The sequence below is a fragment of the Anabrus simplex genome, chromosome 1 (assembly GCF_040414725.1).
Source record: "Anabrus simplex isolate iqAnaSimp1 chromosome 1, ASM4041472v1, whole genome shotgun sequence".
NCBI lineage: Eukaryota > Metazoa > Arthropoda > Insecta > Orthoptera > Tettigoniidae > Anabrus > Anabrus simplex.
Genome location: NC_090265.1, coordinates 1,122,650,363 through 1,122,672,654, shown reverse-complemented (window position 1 = coordinate 1,122,672,654; position 22,292 = coordinate 1,122,650,363). Strand labels below are relative to the sequence as shown.

The following is a 22,292-nucleotide window of genomic DNA, read 5'->3' as shown; positions in this document are numbered from 1 at the left end:
CCTCACCTCTTCCTCCACACTTCCCCTCCAGGTCATCCTCGGTCTTCCTCTTTTCCTTGCCAGTTCCATCTAAGTGCTTCTTTCTCAGTGGCAATGGCATGCTCCGTTCTCCACAAGCAGTTCTTTTTTCCATTCCTCTGGTATCTGTTCTTGTTCCCACACTTTGGCACACAGGGGGTAGACCTGTTTATCTTCCTGTTTGCCACAAGGTTCGTATATTCCAGATTATCATGACCTGTTTCATGCAAAAAATCATTATTTTGAGGTTTTCTCTGAGGTATTTGTAATTTTACTAATTATTTATTGAAAAAGTAATTGCAATTGAGTAAAATATTTCTCAGGTAACTGTAATTCAGTCCAGTTACTTTTTTCTTATACTTTTCCCATCACTGATAATAATGTGCTTGTATTTTAGGATTTAAAATTTTTTCATCCAGTCACTTTTTTGTGTTAGGAAGTGTAAATATATTAGTATATCATTAATTTTGCAAACACATTATGCTACTTTGATGATTGATCATGTGCAGTTTAGAACTAAATGTTCTTTAATTTTCCAGGTGCTGCTCTACGTTGGAACATTCAGTGTACCATGGGAGAAATGGGATGTATGCATCAGTACAGATAAAGTGCTCTCTGGTCATGAATTCAAACGTTTATTTTTGTCCACTTTTGAGCATGGAGATGACATGCATTTATATTACAATATGATATCATTTCTAATCAAAGGACGTTCTTTGGAACCTCGTTACGGAAGCACTAATTTTGCATTCCTGCTTGTGATACTGTGTTCCATGACTAATATTGGCTATGTCTTATTAGGGCAGGCATGTGCTCACTTATTTCAAGATCCATACTACTTGCATACCTGTGCTATTGGTTTTTCAGGTAAGCCATGCGTTCTTTTCTGAAACAATTTTATACCAGGTGAATCAGCAGCCCCTACCAATATTGTTTTATGCAAACCACTGTTTTATCTACGTCCTGAAAACTTTCCCCATATGCACAGTAAACACAGTAAAATAGATATCTTTGTATTTGCAGCCTACACAAAAATAGCAATCTGTTATGCTATAATTTTTTTTTTTTTTTTTTTTTTTTTGCTAGTTGCTTTACGTCGCACCGACACAGATAGGTCTTATGGCGACGATGGGACAGGAAAGGGCTAGGAGTGGGAAGGAAGCGGCCGTGGCCTTAATTAAGGTACATCCCCAGCATTTGCCTGGTGTGAAAATGGGAAATCACGGAAAACCATTTTCAGGGCTGCCGACAGTGGGGTTCGAACCTACTATCTCCCGAATACTGGATACTGGCCGCACTTAAGCGACTGCAGCTATCGAGCTCGGTATAATATTATTAAGTTGTAGAAACCATGAATGTACTTCTAAATGATCTGATATGTAAATGAAACATCTGTGAAACACACAATGGACATTGTGACTACTCGTATATTAAAACTATCATAAACTGTAATCTACACACATTGTGTTATGGTACAGTATAGTGTAGATTCAAAGAGGAGGCCAAACGCTACAGTGCGCCAGTCTTACATGTAATAGGTGCTCACTTATTTCAGGATCCATGCTAATTGCATACTTGTGCTATTGGTTTTTCAGGTAAGCCATGTGTTCTTTACTGAAACAGTTTTATAGTAGGTTAATCAGCAGGGATACTGTTTTAGTTTTGATTTATTTAGTTTTTACCGTCCCTTACTGTACATGAAATAACCTCATTTATACACATTTTCAGTGAATGAAAGTGTATGTGGTCCTAAGGAGGGTCAGTATGTCTTCAGGGTCAGACGAAGATGTAATTGGTAGTGGAGGGGAATAATTAGTTCCATTAGCAGCAAGTATTCAAAGTGATGACCTGCTTGATTTATACACATCTAGGCACACCACTTAATGGATCTAGTGCACTGTAGCGTAACCAATGTTATTGACTACAGGTTTCGGCGATGAGTTGTTGAAGGCACGTGGGATTTTCTGGCTCCTGGGTGTAAAATGTTTGTTTCAGATTCCCCCACAGGAAGAAGTTCAATGGCATTAAATACGTTGACCTGTTGGGCCAGGAGTTGGGTCCTCCTCTTCCCACTCATTTTCCTGTATGTGTCTCATTCAGGTGGTAACGGCCAGCTAACATCCAGTGTGGTGGAGCTCCATCCTGTTGAAACCACATCATTACATGTGCTCCAAGTGACACATCCTCTAGCAGAAATGGGAGTTCATGGCGTAGAAAGAGAAGGTTACCTGTTAAATGGCCTGTGAAGAAATATGGTCCAATAAGCCAAACTCCTAAGATTCCACATACATTCACTCCTCAGTGCACTTGATAGGCTGCCTATTACACCCAGTGGAGCTTGTCATTACTCCAGTAGTGCATGTTGTGGCAGTTGACTGTACCATTGTTGTGGAATCGTGATCATCTGAGAACAAGAGTTTTGACAGAATTGCTGCATCATTTCAAGATTTCCTAACAGCCACTGACAGAAATTCATTTGAGCTTTGAAATCCTCTTCGTGGAGTTCCTCCTTTAGCTGAAGATGATAGGGGTAGTATTTATATACATGCAGTGTTTGTAGAGCGGGAGCCTTGCTGATATTCACCTGTTGTGCAATTCTGTGTACTCGTATGTAGGTTATTTTGAGCTGTGTCCAGAACAGCTTCCTCATTCTCACCAGATGTCATGGTCTTCTCTTGGAAAGGTAGTATCGTCTGAAGTACCCCTGTTGTTTGAAAACATCTATCAACACTGCAGAAAGTCTTTCAGTCAGTTATCTTCTGTCCAGATACCTTTCCTGATATGGACTTAGTGCCTGCAACACATTCTTTCTTCCTTCCCCTTAGATAAGGAGCATGTCATTGTATTTGTCTGTGAAATACATTGAATGACTGTTCATTCTGAGCAGTGCAGTATATACAGTCCACACAAACAATAATAGCAGTGTTTTACTACTTGCGGGTGGCACATACTGGCCTGTGTTTAAGCTTTGAAAATTCATGTTGATGTAAATTTTTGTATGTTGTAGGATTCGAACTGTCAGCACTATGTTCTATTCATTGGTAGGCTAGCGTTTGACCATGTTTGTTATGCTACGGCTGTGAGTGATACAAATAAAATACTCCCTCTCATACAGAGGCTGCCTTGCAACAAAGTGTGCTTTTACATTAATTTTAGAAAAGAAACAGATACAGTTCAGAAATTTATATGGCAACCTAATTGTATCAATGATTTCTTAGAATTATTAATGGACCCCTTAAGGCAATGGTGACATTTTCCCTTAATGTTGTCACAGGCAGAGATCTGTAAATGATCGAAAGGATGTGATATTTTTCTAATAGTCTAAAGTCATATGGTGGAAACATTAATAGTATTCAGAATCATTTGCAGGATGTGCTTACAGTGCATTAGTACATACGGGATGCTTGCAGAGAAATATTGACCTCATGTATGTCCACATGTATGTTGGACTGAAGAAAAAAAAAATATTGGTAGGGGCAGTTGATTCACCTGGTATATTGTTGTTACACCTCCAAAAACCATTATGTGAAATATTTCAGCTTATAACTTTGGCTGGAAAGATTGTCATTTAAGGTTCAATATTATGCGAGTTATGTCACAGAATTCTCGCTCTTGATAACGTGTTGTGGGGCAGTATTTCTCCCACAACATTATCACAACGCGTTTTCCAGGTGCAACAACAATGTGTTATTCATAAGACTACATTTTGTTTCTCCCCAAGTTGTACAATCATTGTAAGATTTGAAAACTTGTGCTACGTTCTTTTCAAATGGAGTCTCTGTGATAAAAGCTAGATTTTTAAGGAATTAGACAAGCATACAGGTTAATTAATTAATTAATTAATTAATTTATTTATTTGAACCCCAGCAGCCCTGAAGATGGTTTTCCATGCTTTCCCATTTTCACACCAGGCAAATGCTGGGGCTGTATCTAATTAGGAACATGGCCACTTACTTCCCACTCCTAGCTCTTTCGCATCCCATCATCGCCATAAGACTTATCTGTGTTAGTGTGACGTAAAGCAAATTGTAAAAAAAAATTATTTATTTAGGATCAGCAACAGCATAATGCTGAATTACAACATATAACTGACCACTTTATCCTGCTAATTGCCGTGGTTACAAATAATGGAAACCTTGACATTCCACTCCTCCAAGGACCTTCATGGCCTGTATGGAGATGCCTTTGCTTTGCTTAATCACCACCATTTTCCTCGTCCAGCTCCTGCTGGGTTGGGATATTTATGGCACCTCTCTATATTCGTCTATCCAACTACCATTGTTTCTCCTTAACTGTGTTCCAAACTAAATTTCTTCTAATTATATACTATTCTTGATTGTTTTCAACCGCCTTAGTCTGGATCCTCTCTTGCCCTTCCTCTTCCTATCTAGGTCTCAATCATTGGCTTTGGCATTCTTCCCTCTTCCATCTTCTTAACATGCCCAATTTATCTTAGTTTATCTCTCTCCATAATGTTGGTAAAGCTTTCCCACTATGATTTCCTTCCCGGTATCCTTATTTCTTATGCTGTCCTTTCTTGTCTTTCCTATTATACTTAAAAATTTCAGTTCATTGACTTGGATTTTATTATTCTTTTTGTCAGTGTCCAGGTCTCCTCTGCATATGTCAGTGTTGGGCAGTAGCACATCTTATACATTACCTCTTTATACATTATTGGTACTTCCTTCCTCCACACCAGGCTTCTCACAGTCTGGTAGAATGCATTCCTCTTTTGAATCCTTTTACTGATCTCCATGTCAGTCCTGCATCATTCATAAGTTTGCTTCCCAAGTACTTCAAGCTCTCCACAATTTCAAGGTTTGTTCCTTTATTTTTATAATTCCTTTCCCTTTCTTTTCTCCTCTAGTCAACATCATTGTCTAACTATTTCTCACACTGATTTCCATTCCATAATTTTTAATAATTTTTCATTCGTTTGTTGAAAGCAATATGCACAGTACTCTTCCAGCTGACTTGCTAAGCGTATCACCAAAGAGGATTTTTATTTCAGGGTTTTTTTCCCTCAGCCTTTAGCAATCCCCTGCCACATCTACAAGACAGCAGTTCATTGACAAATTTATGTGTCATTATCTACACAAAAGTTTTACCACACCCTCCAAGGGGAACTCTTCTGTCCATAGCCATTGGTTCACCCTTAGGTTGTCAGATTTGGTACTGAGCGCCCACAATCGCTCAGCCAGACAGTCGCAGGTTGTACTGTGTACTGTCACATACGGTAGCAGGATTTCTTCTGACATGTATAAGGGTGCAGAAGAAATTGTGCCAACTATATGGGTATCACACTTCTCTCCCGTGATCTGAAAATAATGGAAAAAAAATATTTAAACCAGACTGCAAGCAGTAATAGAACCTGTCCTGGAAGAAGAACAGCATGGATTTAGGACCAATACGAGAACAATAGATCTGATCATCACTCTAAGGAAGTTAATGGAACAGCACTGTGAGAGAGGAAAAGACCTAATAGTGGTTTTCTTAGACCTAGAAAAGGCATACGATAGGGTGCCTAGGTCACTCATTTGGAAGTGCCTCAGAGAACTGGGAGTGCCTGAATAACTCGTAGACAAGATCAATAAATTCAATTCAAATTCTCTTTGATGGCCATTCAGAATGGTTTAATACCACACAGGGTGTCCAACAAGGGAACACGCGCTCATCATTGCTATTCATTACTGTCATGGACAGTATTCTTAAAAACCTGAAAAGAGAATGAGATAGAGACTGACGATGTATCCATCTGGGGAGAGCAAAGGTAGAGGTACCAACTAGGCTGGATGATTGGGTAGCAAAGTTCAAACAGTATTAGATGAAAGTTAGCACCACAGAAACCGTTGCACTGAAAATGAATAGGAAAGATACTGGCTGCTACATCAAGCTTGAAGGTGAAAACATTCAATGTGTACAGGTATTCAAATACCTCGGGAGTATGATTTCCAATGATTTCCAGCAGGAGTACTGCAGATAAAGAAATAGTAAACAGTGGCTAGCGGTTCCAACTTCTACAACCTCATACGAATCTACTTTGGGATAACAAAGTGCCCATGAAAACCAAGATGACTCTGTATGTCATACTTTGTGCCCATACAGTAGAGAGAAGAGGACGGAATTGGGAGTAATTGGTGAGAGAGAAATTATTTCTGGATAGACAATGATGGCGAAGGCTCGTTTAACACCACCCTACTCGGAACGCTGGAAAGTTGCCCTTGTACTTCCTTTCTGTTTGTTCCCCACACCACAATATCACCTGCAAACAGCATTTCCTCCTGCTCACTGTCACCATATTTTATTTTTGTCTCCTTCACAATTTTGTCCATAATTGTTCCAAATAACAGTAGTGAAAGCGCACTTCCTTGTCCTAGTCCAGTTTAATTCCAAAACCACTTTGCTCTCCCCGCATGTGTCTGGACACTGCTGCATCAATTTTTGTACATTCCTTGCACATATTCTTTCATTTTTTTTTCCAAACCCTTTCTCTTGCATTACTTTTGCTCTGGGTACACTATTATAAGCCTTTTCTAAATCAAGGAATGCCATCACCAAATCTCTTCTGTATTCCCAATGTTTTTCCGTTAACTGTCTCATACTGAAGATAGGGTTTAGTGGTGTTTTTCCACTTTCTGTTTTCTAGTACCTTTCAAATATTTTTGGTACCTGAGATATGAATGTGATTCCTTGATAATTATCATGTATCTTCTTGTGCCCATCTATATATATATAAAAGAACATGTCCTGACTGACTGACTGACTGACTGACTGACTGATTCATCATCGCCGAGCCAAAACTACTGGACATAAAGAAATGAAATTTTGAGGATACATTTATATTACAATGTAGGTGCTCACTAAGGGAGGATTTTTGGCCAAATGTTCCGGATTTGTGCTTGTATCCCAGTACCGGTTTCGCTTTAGCGATCCTCACCTAGGCTGTTTGGGGAAATAGATTTAAGAATAATAGAAATATATTGTTGGTTGATAATAATAATAATAATAATAATAATAATAATAATAGATGTATTGTGATAGTGGCATTTGTAGGTAGAGAGTCGGTTATTAACATTAGTTTGGCGAGTGAACTTGTGGCATCGTGCCATGACTGTTGTAATAGTTCCTGTAATATATTTGTTTCAAGGACAGGCAGCAGACTCGGCAGTCAACCATGCGGGTACTAGCCATGCCCAATGTTGCTTCACTGTGGAATTTGCAGTGTTGGCGCCAGAGGGCCCTGTCATTGTTAGTTGCGCAAAAATTGGTTTGCGTGTGCGAGGTGTTAGTAGCACTGTAAATTTTGAACTAATTTAAAGTAGCATCAGAATTTGCAGCTTTGTATGTGACCCGCCTTGGCATCCAGTTATTTCCAGTGCTTCTGTTGTGGTGGATTTTTGGTTATTTCTTACGGTGTTTGTGGTAGGTATTTGTGGTTTGTGAGTAGGTTATTGCGGTTGGGATCTTCTTGTGTGGTTGTTGCAAGGCTAAGAGGCTGCTGTTGTTTGGTAGGAAGTGAGGACTTTACTTTGATCTTCTTGGGCTTGGCGGGGTTTATGCTTGATGTAGGAGTTGTGATTTTACTGGTGGGGGGGTATGGGTATGGAGGTAGGTTGGTTGATCTGGTTGGAGAGTAGGTTCAGTATTAGTAAGTGTAGAAGTGTACTTGTATCAGGGGTGTGAGGGTGGAGCTGATTGTGGCGGGTCTTGGTAATAGCTGGAGCAGGTTGATTGCGTCTGGATTGGGTGGGGTGGGGGGAGTAGTGATAGGTCCCGGGTTTGGTTGCGTGGGTGGTGGGGTTGGTAGGCTGAGTAGTGGGGGTGGTTGTGTGGTTGGATGTAAGTGTCTGGATCGTCTGTAGTGTGCTTTTATTGCGCTCTTGATGTATGGGCAGCCAGGAAACGAGGCGGCATGACTGCCTTGGCAGTTGGCACACTTCGCCTGGTCCCGTGGCACCGTACAATCTGTGTGGCGGTGAGAACCACCACACCTATTGCATTGGGTGGATTTAGAGCAGGAACTTGCTACGGGGTTCAATTCCAGGCAATTAAAGCACTGTGTGATGAGGGATGAGTGTGAAGGAGTCAGGGTTCGATGGTGTGGTGGAGCTGTGTGAGCAGGTTTTTTACGCCTGCTCTTTGTTTGTGTGTGGGTGTCTGTGAGTGACGGCTGTGGGTTCGTTTGAGCTTCTGCGGATTGGGTGGGTGGTGGCAGTGGTGGATTGGGTGGTGATGGTTCTGGGTCGGTTTGAACTGTTGTAGACTTGACAGGTGGAGGTGGCGGAGGAGTGGGGGTGGGTGGGGGAGGGGTTTCTAGTGGTGAGGTTTGGGTTATTTTGGTCTTGAGTTTGGTTTTCTGGATCTGGGTAGGTTTCTGCTTGTCTGTTTGTGAAGTTTGTGAACGGGTTGGTGGTTTGGGGTCAGTGAGGTTGCTGGCGTCGTGGGTTTTTGGGTATGGTGTAGGTGTGAAATTAGGGTCGGAAGTGAGGTGGAGGGGGTTTTTCATGATAGGTTGAGGGAGCCCTGCATTCTGGATTACTTCCATGATGATGGGAGTGTATTTATTCTTGATTGGAGTGATCGGGAGTAAATTGTTATGGGTTTCTTCGGCAACGGCAATGAGGTCTTCAGGGATAGGTTTGATTGATTGAATGGCAGTTTTTCTTGTGAGTGGGACCGGGCCGGATGTATGGAGAGGTAAGATGAGGACGTCACATTTCTCTGATGTAGGGAAAGGTGTGTCGAAGTGGACATAATGGAAGGGGGTTTCGTAGTCTTCTTCTTCAGTGATGGGGGTGGGAGATTTCCAGGACTAGTTACTGTAATCGAAGGAGTCGGTTACTCATGATGGGAATGGGAAGGGCCGGGGTTCTGGCTACTCAGTCCACCAGAATTGTCCCGGCTCGGGGTTAGGAACTGTAGCTTGGTAAGGTCTGGGGTGCTGTGAAGTACTGGAAACGGTCAAACTCTTTCGAGGACTGGCGTCTGACTTGGCGCACTCAGTGGGCACTAGTCATATCAGGTTTAGTTTTAAATTGGATCACGCCAAGACAAGATACGAACTAATGACCACACTGAGCACTAGACAAATTGCTTGTTTGCCCGCACAAGGTTTGGCAGGCTGACTGGCGTGGCTGGCTGGCTGGTATGGCTGGTATTGGCTACTGGTCTTGGTGCTGCCCTCTGATTGGCTGGCAGTCTGTGCGGGAGCTTGATGAGAAACTTGGCGGTAGGCGAGCTGGCTGGTGCAGGGTGCTGGCTCAGCTGGTGCTTGGCTCTCCTTGGTGTGCTCTCTATGAGCTCGTGTCTGTTCCTGGAGGACTTTTGGATATTCCGTCGCTAAGGGGGTGAAAAAGGGGGTGAATTTTTAAAATGAGTGTATATCTCAAAACATTAAACATTTACAGATGTAAAAATTGGTATTTAGAATCTCCTTTAAAAATAAAGAAACATGTATTTTGTTTTTGGAAAATCCCAATAGGAAGGGTGAGAAAGGGTGAAAAAGGGGTTGAATGCCTTTAATGAGGATACTTATATCTCAGAAACTGAAGATATTACAGTCCTGAAAATTAGTATTTCGGATCTCCCTTAAAAATAAAGACACACATATTTTTTGTTTTGGGAAAATCAAATTAAGGGGGGGGGGGGGAGGTGAAAAGGGAGGTGAATTTTTAAAATGAGTTATCTACATCTCAAATCTGTAAAAGTTTACAGATATAAAAATTGTTATTTAGAATCTCCTTTAAAAATAAACACGTATTTTTTTTTGTTTTTGGAAAATCCAATTAATGGGGATTAAACAAGAGTGACAAATTGGGGTGAATTTTTTTAGAAAGAATATATCTACAGTATATCTCAGAAACATAAAATGTTACAGACATAAAAATTGATATTTGGAATCTCCTGTAAACGTAAAGAAAACATAGGTGATTTGTTTTTTGGAAACTCAACTTAAGGGGAACTAAAAAGGGTGTGAAATTTTAAAATGAACACTTCTACAGTATATCTCAAAAACTTAACATGTTACAGAAGTGAAGAATGTCCCTTATCTCTATTAAAATTAAAGAAACATGTTTTTTTTTGTTTTTGGAATAACCAATTGGGAGGGGGTGGGGTAAAATTGACTAAAATGGGGTTGAATTATTTTAATTATGATACTGATATCTCAAAAACTGAACATGTTACTGACGTGAAATTTGGTATTTGGAATCTCCTTTAAAAAGTAAAGAAATACGTATTTTTGTTTTCGGAAATCCTTTTAAAGGGGGGGGGGGAGGGGGAACTTAAAAAATTAGTTGAATTATTTGTATGAAGATACTATTATCTCAAAAACGAAAGATTTTGCAAACGTGAAAATAAAGAATATCCAAATCTTGTTGAATGTTGGAGAAGTGATGGTTAGCATCGTGAACATGTAACCCCAAAGCAGAGAATCTGTTATGCTTGACAGTGTTTACATGCTCCAAATACAGAGTTCTGAAACTTCTTCCTGTTTGACCAACATACATACAGCTGCAATCGGAAAATTTCAGTCTATACACACCTGAACGTGTGAATTTGTTAACTTTATTCAATGAACTGGAATTGTAAAATTATTGAGATCCCGAATGCTATTCGAACATTATATATTTTTTAAATGTTTAGTTGAACTATTATTATTGTATGTAAAAATAGTGTACTTTGTCTGGAGTTTTGATTCTCTAATTAGATTCGCTTTAGGTTTGTATTTAATCCTATTAATAAGTTTATTAACAAACTGCAAGCTGAAACCATTAGCTAAAGTTTAAGAAGGTGGAAGTAATCGTCTGTGTCCTATGAATAGGAACTGTCCCGGCATTTGCCTTGAAATGAAAATGGGAAAGTACAGAAAACCCTTTTCAGGACAGTCGATGTTGGGGTTTGAACCAACGTATCTCCCAAATACAGAGCTTGGTTTCATAGCCGTAGCATAACAAGCGCGACCACTCCACTTGGTTCCATGAGGTAGCAAGATATTTTGTATTAATTAAATTAGAAATTCTAACTTGACCATTGTAGGAAGGTGTTAAAATTAATTGGCTTAAATCATAGAGCCGTATCTGGGGAGAGAACGTGGGAGATTAATAATGAAACTGAGTATAGAGCATTGTGGACACTTGTAGTTCACTCACTGAGGCTTTCAGACTCTCCACAGTGAAAGATATAATGATATCTCTTCCTGAATTGTCATAATTAAACACCATTTTTTATTGCTTGTTCAAATCTTTTTTGTTGTTATTTGTTTCATGTACACTAACACATTGATGGTAGGCAAGGATGAGAAAGTGCTAGAACTTGAAAGGTAGCGGCTACCTTGCTCGGTGTCCACATCTTCTCTCATTGATTAAACTTTAGTATTTTTGCAGTTATGTAACATCATACCTACCTTCTTTAGTATCAATAAACTTTAATATACTTTGTTGCAGGTGTAATCTTTGCTCTTAAAGTGTTGACTTCATACGAAGCTCCTGCGAGTACGACTATGGTGGCAGGAACACCAGTACCAACACGATATGCTGCGTGGGTTGAGTTAATTGTCATCCACCTCTTGGTACCAAGAGCATCCTTTATGGGCCACTTGGCTGGTATTTTAGCTGGTGTCCTGTACTGTAAAACATTTGTTGGTACAATGATAGACAACTTCATTACTGGAATAACAGGTACATTTAATTTACTAGTATCATCCAGGAAAGCTCTTTTAACCAAAATTTTCACAGAAAGACCATCTCTTAAAGAAAGAGAGAGAATTGATGTGGAACTAAGATACTCTTACCATCAGTCCTCTACAATCAATGTAAAAATATACTCTGGTTTAAGATGTGATACAAATTTGATTTTAATTTTGAAAATGAATATACAAAGCAAGTTTTTTTGCAAATAATGTTTGATGTTTGTCTCTCTAGATAGAATGAGAAAATGCCACTCTTGTTTTAGGTTTGTCAATAATTAGTACGACAAATTCATGCACATTGGCAGACTTGAAGAGATACAGACTGTAAACAAAACACATTTTGTTTTGAAGTCTGCATTTCAGCAAAGAGATCATTATTGTGTTTTGTTACTCATTAGTTTCATGGTAGAAAGAAAAACCATTTTTACTGACACATAAAAGTACACTGCAGTGGCTGCACTTGGGAGTGTGGATGAGATGGGATCTTACTTCTGCTGCAGACTTTTGTCTTTGTCGGTCAACAAATGTAGACCAATGCTTGTCCAAATCTTTTTTGTTCTTATTGTTGAATCATTATAATTTGTCTTCCTCTTCCTGAAGGAGGAGGAAGATCATCATCATTCCTCGTGGTCCTCTCTTAACAACAATTCTGCAACAGTGTGCATATAAGAAAAAAATCTTATTTTAGAAAGTATGATTACAAATTAGAAGTAACATGACACAAAATAGCATGAGAACCATGAATATGCATTCACTCCACAAGATTCATTAAGTCTGGTGACATATCGAGGAGATGCTGACAGCAAGCCAACTTACAGGAATTTAAGCTACTTATGACTCTGATGTTATGGGGGAAGGTGTTCCATATTCTAGCTCCATCGCAACGAAGTCGTGATTCGGAATCTTCTTTACGTCAACCAATTTCAACGTTAATAAAGAGACTTCAATCCAAACTTCACTTACGACTCTACACAAGAGACTACAGCCGTTCCTTCCTGCTAACATTTAACACAGCAACTTACCTTCAAGCACTCTTCTTCTTCTCATGCTTCTAGAAAACTACAGTTTTATCACTTCACATTTATTATAAACCCCACTTAATGCGATTATTATAGTGACATTCAATCTGTTTAAGATCCAAAAGTTTCCTCTAGTGCATAAACTCACGACTACTTGTATTTTAAACTTCATTAAGGCCTCATTTCAAGAATTTCTTAACTACATTCAAGAAAGTGTATAATTTTATGAATATTTGTATTTTAGACTTTATTAAGGCCTGATATTAAGAATTTCATAACTATTGTCAACCATTTCGCACATTTCCAACATTTCCTTCACATTCATATGTAAGTTAATTACAAACAGGTACCTGATTAATCAACTTTCAGTTTGAGATTAAGGCTAAAGATGCCCATAATTAAAGGGAAAAACATGTCCCTATAATTTTATTTAATTCATTATCTTTTTTATGTATTGAACAGGTGGAATAAATAAACTTTAATATTTATTTGACTTTATTGTACATTTCAATACGGACCTAAACATGAGAATTATAACTTGTAATTATATTAGACATGTTTGCAAAATTAATAACTTGTTTGATAGAAGGCAGTTTGGTTTTAGGAAAGATTATTCCACTGAAATTCAACTTGTAGGATTTCAGCAAGATATAGCAGATATCCTGGATTCAGGAGGTCAAATGGACTGTATCGCAATTGACCTGTATAAAGCATTTGATAGGGTGGACCATGGGAGACTACTGGCAAAAATGAATGCAATTGGATTAGACAAAAGAGTGACTGAATGGGTTGCTATATTTCTAGAAAATAGATCTCAGAGAACTAGAGCAGGTGAAGTTTTATCTGACCCTGTAACAATTAAGCAGGTAATTCCTCAAGGCAGTATTATTGGACCTTTGTTTTCTTACGTATACAAATGATATGAGTAAAGAAGTGGAATCAGAGATAAGGCTTTTTGCAGATGATGTTATTCTGTATTGAGTAATAAATAAGTTACAAGATTGTGAGCAGCTGCAAAATGACCTCGATAATGTTGTGAGGTGGACAGCAGGCAATGTTATGATGATAAACGGGGGTAAAAGTGAGTTTCACAAATAAGAAAAGTCCTCTCAGTCCTCAGTCCTGGCCTTGATGGGGTGAAAGTTCCTTATGGGGATTACTGTAAGTACCTAGGTGTTAATATAAGGAAAGATCTTCATTGGGATAATGACATAAGTGGGCTTGTAAATAAAGGGTATAGATCTCTGCACATGGTTATGAAGGTGTTTAGGGGTTGTAGTAAGGATGTAAAGGAGAGGGCATGTAAGTCTCCGGTAAGACCCCAACTAGAGTATGGTTCGAGCGTATGGGACACTCAGCAAGATTACTTGATTCAAGGACTGGAAAAAATCCAAAGAAAAGCAGCTTGATTTGTTCTGGGTGATTTCTGACAAATAGTAGCTTAACAAAATTGTTGCAAAGTTTGGGCTGGGAAGACTTGGCAGAAAGAAGACGAGCTGCTCGACTAAGTGGTATGTAACATTAAAATCTAATTTTTATTAGAAAATTGTCCACCTTTTCAATACAATATATATATATTTTCTTTCCACATTAGAACCTTTACATTATTGTTGATTCTATTAATGGGACATGTTTCACCCTTATTTTTTGGGCATCATCAGCCCTGTTTCTTACTTCCAAATCATAAAAATATATTCAGGATCCTGTTTATGTTAATCTTGTATACTATAAATGGCTATATTATGAAAGTTGGTTAAAATATGCTTATTGCATTACGTAAGTGTCCACATTTGACTAAATAATGATGGCCAGTGGGATTATACATACATAGTCTTACCATAAATACTGTCCCAAACGTTTAAGTAAATTGGCACAAAATGGTTAGAGATATTTTAATATCCTAATAACAAGTGTTACATAGATTCATTTTGAACCATAACCACAAATAATTATTCAAAATGGCCACCATTTGCACGCACACAGGCCTCAAGTCTTTGTGGCCACTCATCAATGGCATTACGCAACACATCAACTGGAAATTCTGCAACTGTCTTCCGAAGAGACTGCTTTAAGCTTTCAGTATTGGAATGTATTTTCTTGCAAGCCATCTCCTGAAGCTTGGACCACAATTTGTAATCCAAAGGGTTTAAATCTGGACTTGCAGACGGCCAATCAGAAATGGAAATGTAATCGGAAACATTTGCTTCCAACCACTGCTGGGTTGCCTGTGCCTTGTGCGCTGGGGCTGAGTCCTGCTGGAAGCTCCAGTTCCGTCCATGGAAGAGGGTGTTGTTGAGATTCTTGACCAGTCCCTCAAGCACTGTGTCCTGGTACACTTTAGCTGAAGTTTTGACTCCCTTTTCACAGAAATGGAGCTCCGTTGTGCCCTCGAAGGTCACACCCCACCACACCATAACTGATGAGGGATGATGACCCCTCTGGATCCTTGGAGCCTTTTCACCAGCTTCTCCAGAGGAATGGCCATATACCCTGTCGTTTTGGGCGTTGAAAGTCTCCTCAGCACTGAAAATCTTTTCATCCGTAAACAGGATTCGACGATGACCATTAGCCGCGTAACGCTTAAGTAAGCGCTTTGATTTTAGGAGCCTCTGGTGCTTCAGTTCATTTGTCAGGAGATGTCCTTTGCATCGTTTGTAAGCATGGAGTCCCAGGTCAATGCTTAATGTGTGAGACGTAGACATTTTTTATATCTGTAACTCACGAGCCATCACTGACTGTCTCCTTACCGGATTTCGTCGCACACGAGCCGCCACTGCTTCGATGAGTTCTGGCGTTCGTACTGTGCATGGTCTTCGTTGCCGCGGGCGATCTCTCACAGTTCCAACCTCAACAAATCGATTTATAGTGCAGTAAACAAATTTCTTACTAATTTTCAGCTTCTGGAGGGTTTTGAAATTCTCCCCTGGTGATTGCCCTACCTTGTGTAACACTATCACGGCCACACGATTCTCATACTCCCCACATTCCATCTTGAAAACTTCAAACTGACAACTGTACACTTCTGCAGCTCAACCAACAATAACTCACGCCTCACGATACCGGTTTTGTAGCTGCTCCCTCGTTCGGGCGGAAGTACAGCCACCCTCAAAAGTTGGCACAGTATTTATGGTAAGACTGGGTGTATAAAGAATGACACTAAATCTAATATAAAAATTGGAATAACACTAAAACACTATAATTTTTAAATTGTTGAAACAACTTTGGCAGGTTTTTGCACTCAGTCTTATTGTCCACTGTTGTGTTGATTTATTTTTGAAACATGTACTCTTCAAGATATAATTTTAGGTCCCACTGGAAAATTCTATAACAAAATTATTATATTAGCTAAATTTCTAGTAAGAGTTGTTGACAGACGTACTTAAACACCAATAACATTAAATAAACTAATAGGTATGTTTGTAACTTGTTGAAGGATGTTGGCTAGGTTTAAAACAGTAATATTAGTGTTTAACAGTGCATGTCCTGTTGATTTTTATAGAAATCCTTAAAAGTCATTATTTCTTGATTTTATTATGTTGTCATTATCACTATCATGTTGTCAAATCCAGCATCACTTTTGGAATTTTAACTCAGCGAGTGTATTAATTGGATGTTGTAGAGTTGTTGAGGTGCTTATTGTTGTTTAGCTGTTGTAGTGGCTTGTCGATAACGAGGATCGAATGGGGACTATTCAATTTGTTTTGTTAAAGATGGAATTCAGTAGCTTCGATTTGAAGAATGAAGTTGATTGAGTGTCCCCTCGTCTCTCTTGTGGCCGGCTTGTCTTGGATGCACTACCAGATTGATCAACTTCATTCTTCAAATCAAAGCTACTGAATTCCATCTTAACACAACAAATGGAGTAGTCCCCATTCGATTCTCATTAATGACAAGCAGCACGTCACCACAACAGCTAAATAACAACAACAAGCAACTCAACAACTCGACAACATCCACTTAATACTCTTGCTAAGTTAAAATTTCAAAACTACCGGGCGAGTTGGGCATGCGGTTAGGAGCGCGCAGCTGTGAGCTCGCATCCGGGAGATAGTGGTTTCGAACCCCACTGTTGGCAGCCCTGAAGATGGTTTTCCGTGGTTTCCCATTTTCACACCAGGCAAATGTTAGGGCTGTACCTTAATTAAGGCCACGGCCACTTCCTTCCCATTCCTAGGCCTTTCCTGTCCCATCATCTCCATAAGACCTATTTGTGTCGGTGCGACGTAAAACAAGTAGAAAAAATAAAAACTGATGCTGGATTTGACAACATGATAATAAAATCAAGAATTAGTAATGACTTTTAAGGATTTCTATAAAAATTGACAGGGCATGCACTGTTAAACACTAAAATTACTGTTTTAATCCTAGCCAACATCTTTCAACAAGTTACAAACATAGCTATTAGTTTATTCAATGTTATTGGTGTTTAAGTACGTTTGTTAACAAATCTTACTAGACATTTAGCTAATGTAAAAACTTTGTTATAGAATTTTCCAATGGGAACTAGAATTATATCTTCTAGAGTGCATGTTTCAAAAATAAATCAACACAACAGTGGACAGTAAGACAAGGTGCAAAAACTTGCCAAAGTTGTTTCAACAATTTTTAAATTATAGTGTTTTAGTGTTATTCCAATTTTTATATTAGGTTTAGCGCTACTCTTTATGTATGTATAATCCCACTGGCAATCATTATCTAGTCAAATGTGGACACTTATGTAATGCAATAAGCATATTTTAACCAACTTTCATAATATAGCCACCGGACGAGTTGGCCGTGCGGTTAGGGTCGCACAGCTGTGAGCTTGCATCCGGGAGATTGTGGGTTGGAACCCCACTGTCGGCAGCCCTAAAGATAGTTTTCCGTGGTTTCCCATTTTCACACCAGGCTGTATCTTCATTAAAGCCACGGCCGATTCCTTCCCACTCCTAGCCCTTTCCTATCCCACCGTCACCATAAGACTTCTCTGTGTCGGTGTATTGTAAAGCAAATAGTATAATGTAGCCTTTTATAGAATAATACAAGATTGATATAAACAGGATCCTGAATATATTTTTGTGATTTTGAGGTAAGAAACAGGGCTGGTGATGCCCAAAAAATAAGGGTGAAACATGTCCCATTAATAGAATCAACAATAATGTAAAGGTTCTAATGTGGAAAGAAAACAAAATTGTATTGAAAAGGTGGACAATTTTCTAATAAAAATTAGATTTTAATGTTACTTTGAAGCTCAATAGGGACCAAAAAATGAAATTTATAACATGTAACAAGTGGTATGTTCCGAGCTATCAACGGAGAGATGGCGTGGAATGACATTAGTAGACGAATAAGTTTGAGTGGTGTCTTTTAAAAGTAGGAAAGATCACAATATGAAGATAAAGTTGGAATTCAAGAGGACAAATTGGGGCAAATATACATTTATAGGAAGGGGAGTTAGGGATTGGAATAACTTACCAAGGGAGATGTTCAATAAATATCCAATTTCTTTGAAATCATTTAACCAAATGCTAGGAAAACAACAGATAGGGAATCTGCCACCTGGGCGACTGTCCTAAATGCAGAACAGTATTGATTGTACTGATATTGTATTCTTTGAAAGAAAGAATCCTAAAGCTGTCTGTCCAGGTTGAAGTAATTTCAATTTAGCAAACAGTATTTCTATATTTACTGTGTCAAAGGCGCTGCTAAAGTCAAAATGCTGAAGATGGTTTTCCGTGGTTTCCCATTTTCACACAGGCAAATGCTGGGGCTGTACCTTAATTAAGGCCACGGCCGCTTCCTTCCAACTCCTAGGCCTTTCCTATCCCATCGTCGCCATAAGACCTATCTGTGTCGGTGCGACGTAAAGCCCCTAGGAAAAAGAAAAAAGAAAAAAAAAAAAAAAATCAAGATGTGCAAGTAACATCACTTGTCCTTCATCCGTAGCAAGTTTCATGTCATCTGTAACCTACAAAAGGGCAGTAGCTCTACTGCATCCCTTTATGAAACCCAACTGTAAAGAGTCAAATAGCAAGTATTTATTTAAATAGTCAATTAATTGCACATGTACATGCATTCAAGCAGCTTAGAGAGAGAGAGAGAGAGAGAGAGAGAGAGATGAAAGTATGCAGACAGGTCGATAATCTGTTATAAGTACAGGTGAGGAAGTTTTGGGAACAGGTTTTAAATGGCATTTTTCCATGTTGTTGGAAAGAGGCCACTTGTGATGCAGGTGTTGTATATATGGCGAAGTGACAGGAAAAGTAGTGTTAAGGATGTGTTTTATTATGAATATGGGTTTTTCATCGGGTTCTACAGCAGAAGGTGTAATTGATAGTAGTTTGCATTTCATGTCAATCTTTGTGACTTTGTGAAATTCAAAGAATGGCCTATCTGGTAGTGATTGGTTCAAAAGAGAATTTATAGTTTGAGATATTTTTTGCTCTGAGTAAGTGGCTGTGCGGTTTAGGCCACATAGCTATCACCTTGCATTTGGGAAATAGTGGATTTGAATTGCACTGTCAGTAGCCCTGAAGATGGTTTTCTGTGGTTTCCCATTTTCACACCAAGCAAAAGCTAGGTCTGTACCCTAATTAAAGGCTACAGTCAATTCCTTCCCATTCCTAGCCCTTTCCTATCCCTTCATCGCCATTTATTTATTTATTTATTTATTTATTCGTATCAGAAGCATACATTTTACATAGCATAATGGTACTTAATGACATACATATCAAATAGTGTCTGCCCAGAATTTTGCCAAATCACGGGCATTAGGTGTTGCAGCAACTGAAAGGACATTTACTACAGTTCATGAAATGGGCTGTGGTTTGGTCTTCACCACGTTCACATTGTCTGGATGTGCCAGGAAAGCCCCACTTTACCATATTGATTCTTGATCTACCAAATTGAAAAAAAAAAGAATATGACTTGCTGTTCAGGTTTAATTTTTATTTCTGAGAGATATCTGGGTTACATGGCTGGGGCAAAGCTTTCCCAATACCAATGGAACATAGTTTTTCCAAGTGCTTGCCACATTAAATTCCCAGTCATTCATTGGTAAAAGGAACATTTCTTATTTCGGATTATTTCTTTACATCTTATTACAAATTGTCTGATACTGTTTAAACACTTTGAGAGAGAAAGTGCGTCTTTAGAGCTGATGTAATGTGTCATGGTGAGACATCATTTGTTTGATGTCATCGAATGTCCATGGAGAAGGAGGTGCAGAGACTTTGGTCATGCACTTAGGTGCTTGTTTATCAAGGAGGCCAAGTATAAATGAACTAAAAGTTTCAACTTTCGTCAAATATGTTGTCATGTATCGATATGCTGGGAATAGGGATCTGACCATGTGATGCTATTTTCTTTGGGTTGTGGGTCTTTAAGTCAATCAGTATATATGAAGATGAGGTGTGGTTTGTTGGTTTTAGTGGAAATATTGTCATGTCACATGTGGAAAATACTTAAGTTGTTTTGTATCCAGTAAATTAGTATTGAATTCTCCAGGTATTAAAATATGTTCGTAAGCAGGTGATAGTCTCTGTAGAACATCTTCAATGTCTGAGAGGTGACCTACCTGTGTGGGGGCCGATAAACAACTCCTATTAGTACTTTAACAGTTGTCACAGTGATCTCTGCAAAAAATGAACTCAGGTTCATGAACTCAAGTCAGCACTATGGGCAGAAATGCATACATTTTACATTTAATATCATCTCTACAGAACAAGGCTATTTCTCCACCTCTTCCATCTATTCGGTCATGTTTGTAAATATTTGTAGCTTGCTATTTGTACCATGCTACTAGGAATAGTTGCACATAACCAGCTTTTGCTAACACAAGCTATGTGTTAATTGCTGTTTTCAAGGAGAACTGTTTGCTTCTCATGGTGAACAGGTAGCGATTGAGAATTTTAGCGAATTCAGTTCAGCAAGCATGAATTGACCTGAAATATTTAACTAATGAGCTCTGGGCAGTGGGGTGTCTCCGGTCTTGGATAAGAGAGTTCAAGGATAGGGGTACGGTCTGGGTCCACTGCTGGGAGTGGCTGTAATGGTACGCATCACACAAAGCAGAATACAAAGTGAAATACTTGTCTCTTACCCTTGAATCTCCTCCATTGTATGCCTTCAGATAAGTACCCTAACTGATTTTATTCCCAGTAAGCATGATTTACAAACCACATGTCTGTATTAGAAATATTTCTAAAGCACCTCTTAAAATGTAATAGAAAAAATTGTAATTCATTACTTACATTATAAAAATATTTGAGATTATTGAAGGCCTAACTCTTTATTGTATCTGGTCAAAATAACTTATTTCTTACAACGTAAATTAAAAATGATGTGGATTTCTGCCTTCTTTCTTTCATTATTTTCTGCCTCCATTTCAAACTCTAATATTGCTGTAGTGATCAAGAGTGACTGGGAGAAATTCGCATAACCTTAATGGTCCGTGACGTAGCCACAATATCACTGTCTGAATAGCATACGCTCATCGCTTACCTGCCCACGCGCTTGCAGTGCTGGGTGCCCACGGGACAGAATGCCCACTGTGAGCATCTCTGTTACAGTGTGAAGAGTATTTTTTGTTTAGGTGTGTGATGATTGGATTTATCTTAAACAACTTTTTGTTGCCTTCATAGTTTTCAAGTAGTTCATTATCAACAAAATGTAAAAATCTATTTATCAGTTCAAACCTCTCGTATGTCATTACATTGTAGAATATAGGCGTGCCAAGAACAGGATTTTTGCTAAAATATGCTTTTATGGATGACTTATGAATAATGCCCATGAGCATCTGTAATCCAAAATAAACATACAGTTCATCACAATTTTTGTTTTTCTAGTCATGAACTCTGGAACACGGTATCAGGTCTTTTTTTTTTCGAATTCAAGAAGTCATTGGCATAGCGATTTGTCTCGTGCGCAGTTGTAAGTAATATCTCATTATTGCAGAACAGTTTAAATGATTATGAAACACACTGTACGTGTGGTTTACAACTCCATATTTTCCAGTAAATGCAGTATTTTGTGGGGTGGATTAATCATCCACTTTATATCCCATTTCCAGTCTTCTTGTGTATGATGATGCTTCACTGGCAAAACACTTCCATTTTCATCATCAATATTGTTTTCATCATTATTTTCACGGTTACTTTCTGGCAAAAAATCTTCATCGCTTTCATCACTGTCAAAATCGCTACCGCTATCAAATACTGTAATATCACTATCATCTGGTTCATCTAAATATTCTACAATTTGTTCAGACGTAAGATCACTCAGACCGGCCATGCTTTCACTTGAAACAACAGCATTTGGCTATGTGAAAGCAATATGTTACAGCGTTACAGTTCTAGGCCGGGGGGGGGGGGGGGGGGAAGAAAGAAAAAAAAAAAAATACGAGGGGAAAGAACAGTCTGAAGGTTCCATGTGTCACGTAGTGCAAAGAAATGTTGAGAGATGGCAGAGCTAGACTGTTTTAGAACAATTGATGCTCTTGGCATGACAGTCGCATGCATCCGTTTATAGATAGGACTACTACACATACTACACTAAACGTGCTCCCAGCTTGAGCTAATTTAGGCCAT

General features: G+C 38.8%; 1 protein-coding gene across 1 annotated transcript in view; it reads left to right on the top strand.

Annotated features, from left to right (window-relative positions):
- LOC136858086 (rhomboid-related protein 4) overlaps positions 1 to 22,292 on the top strand; it is a 60,652-nt gene that overhangs the window by 26,970 nt on the left and 11,390 nt on the right. The window contains exons 2-3 of the mRNA XM_067137357.2: positions 558 to 885; positions 11,463 to 11,696. Coding sequence (XP_066993458.2) covers positions 558 to 885; positions 11,463 to 11,696 — 562 coding nt within the window. The remainder of the gene's footprint in view (positions 1 to 557; positions 886 to 11,462; positions 11,697 to 22,292) is intronic.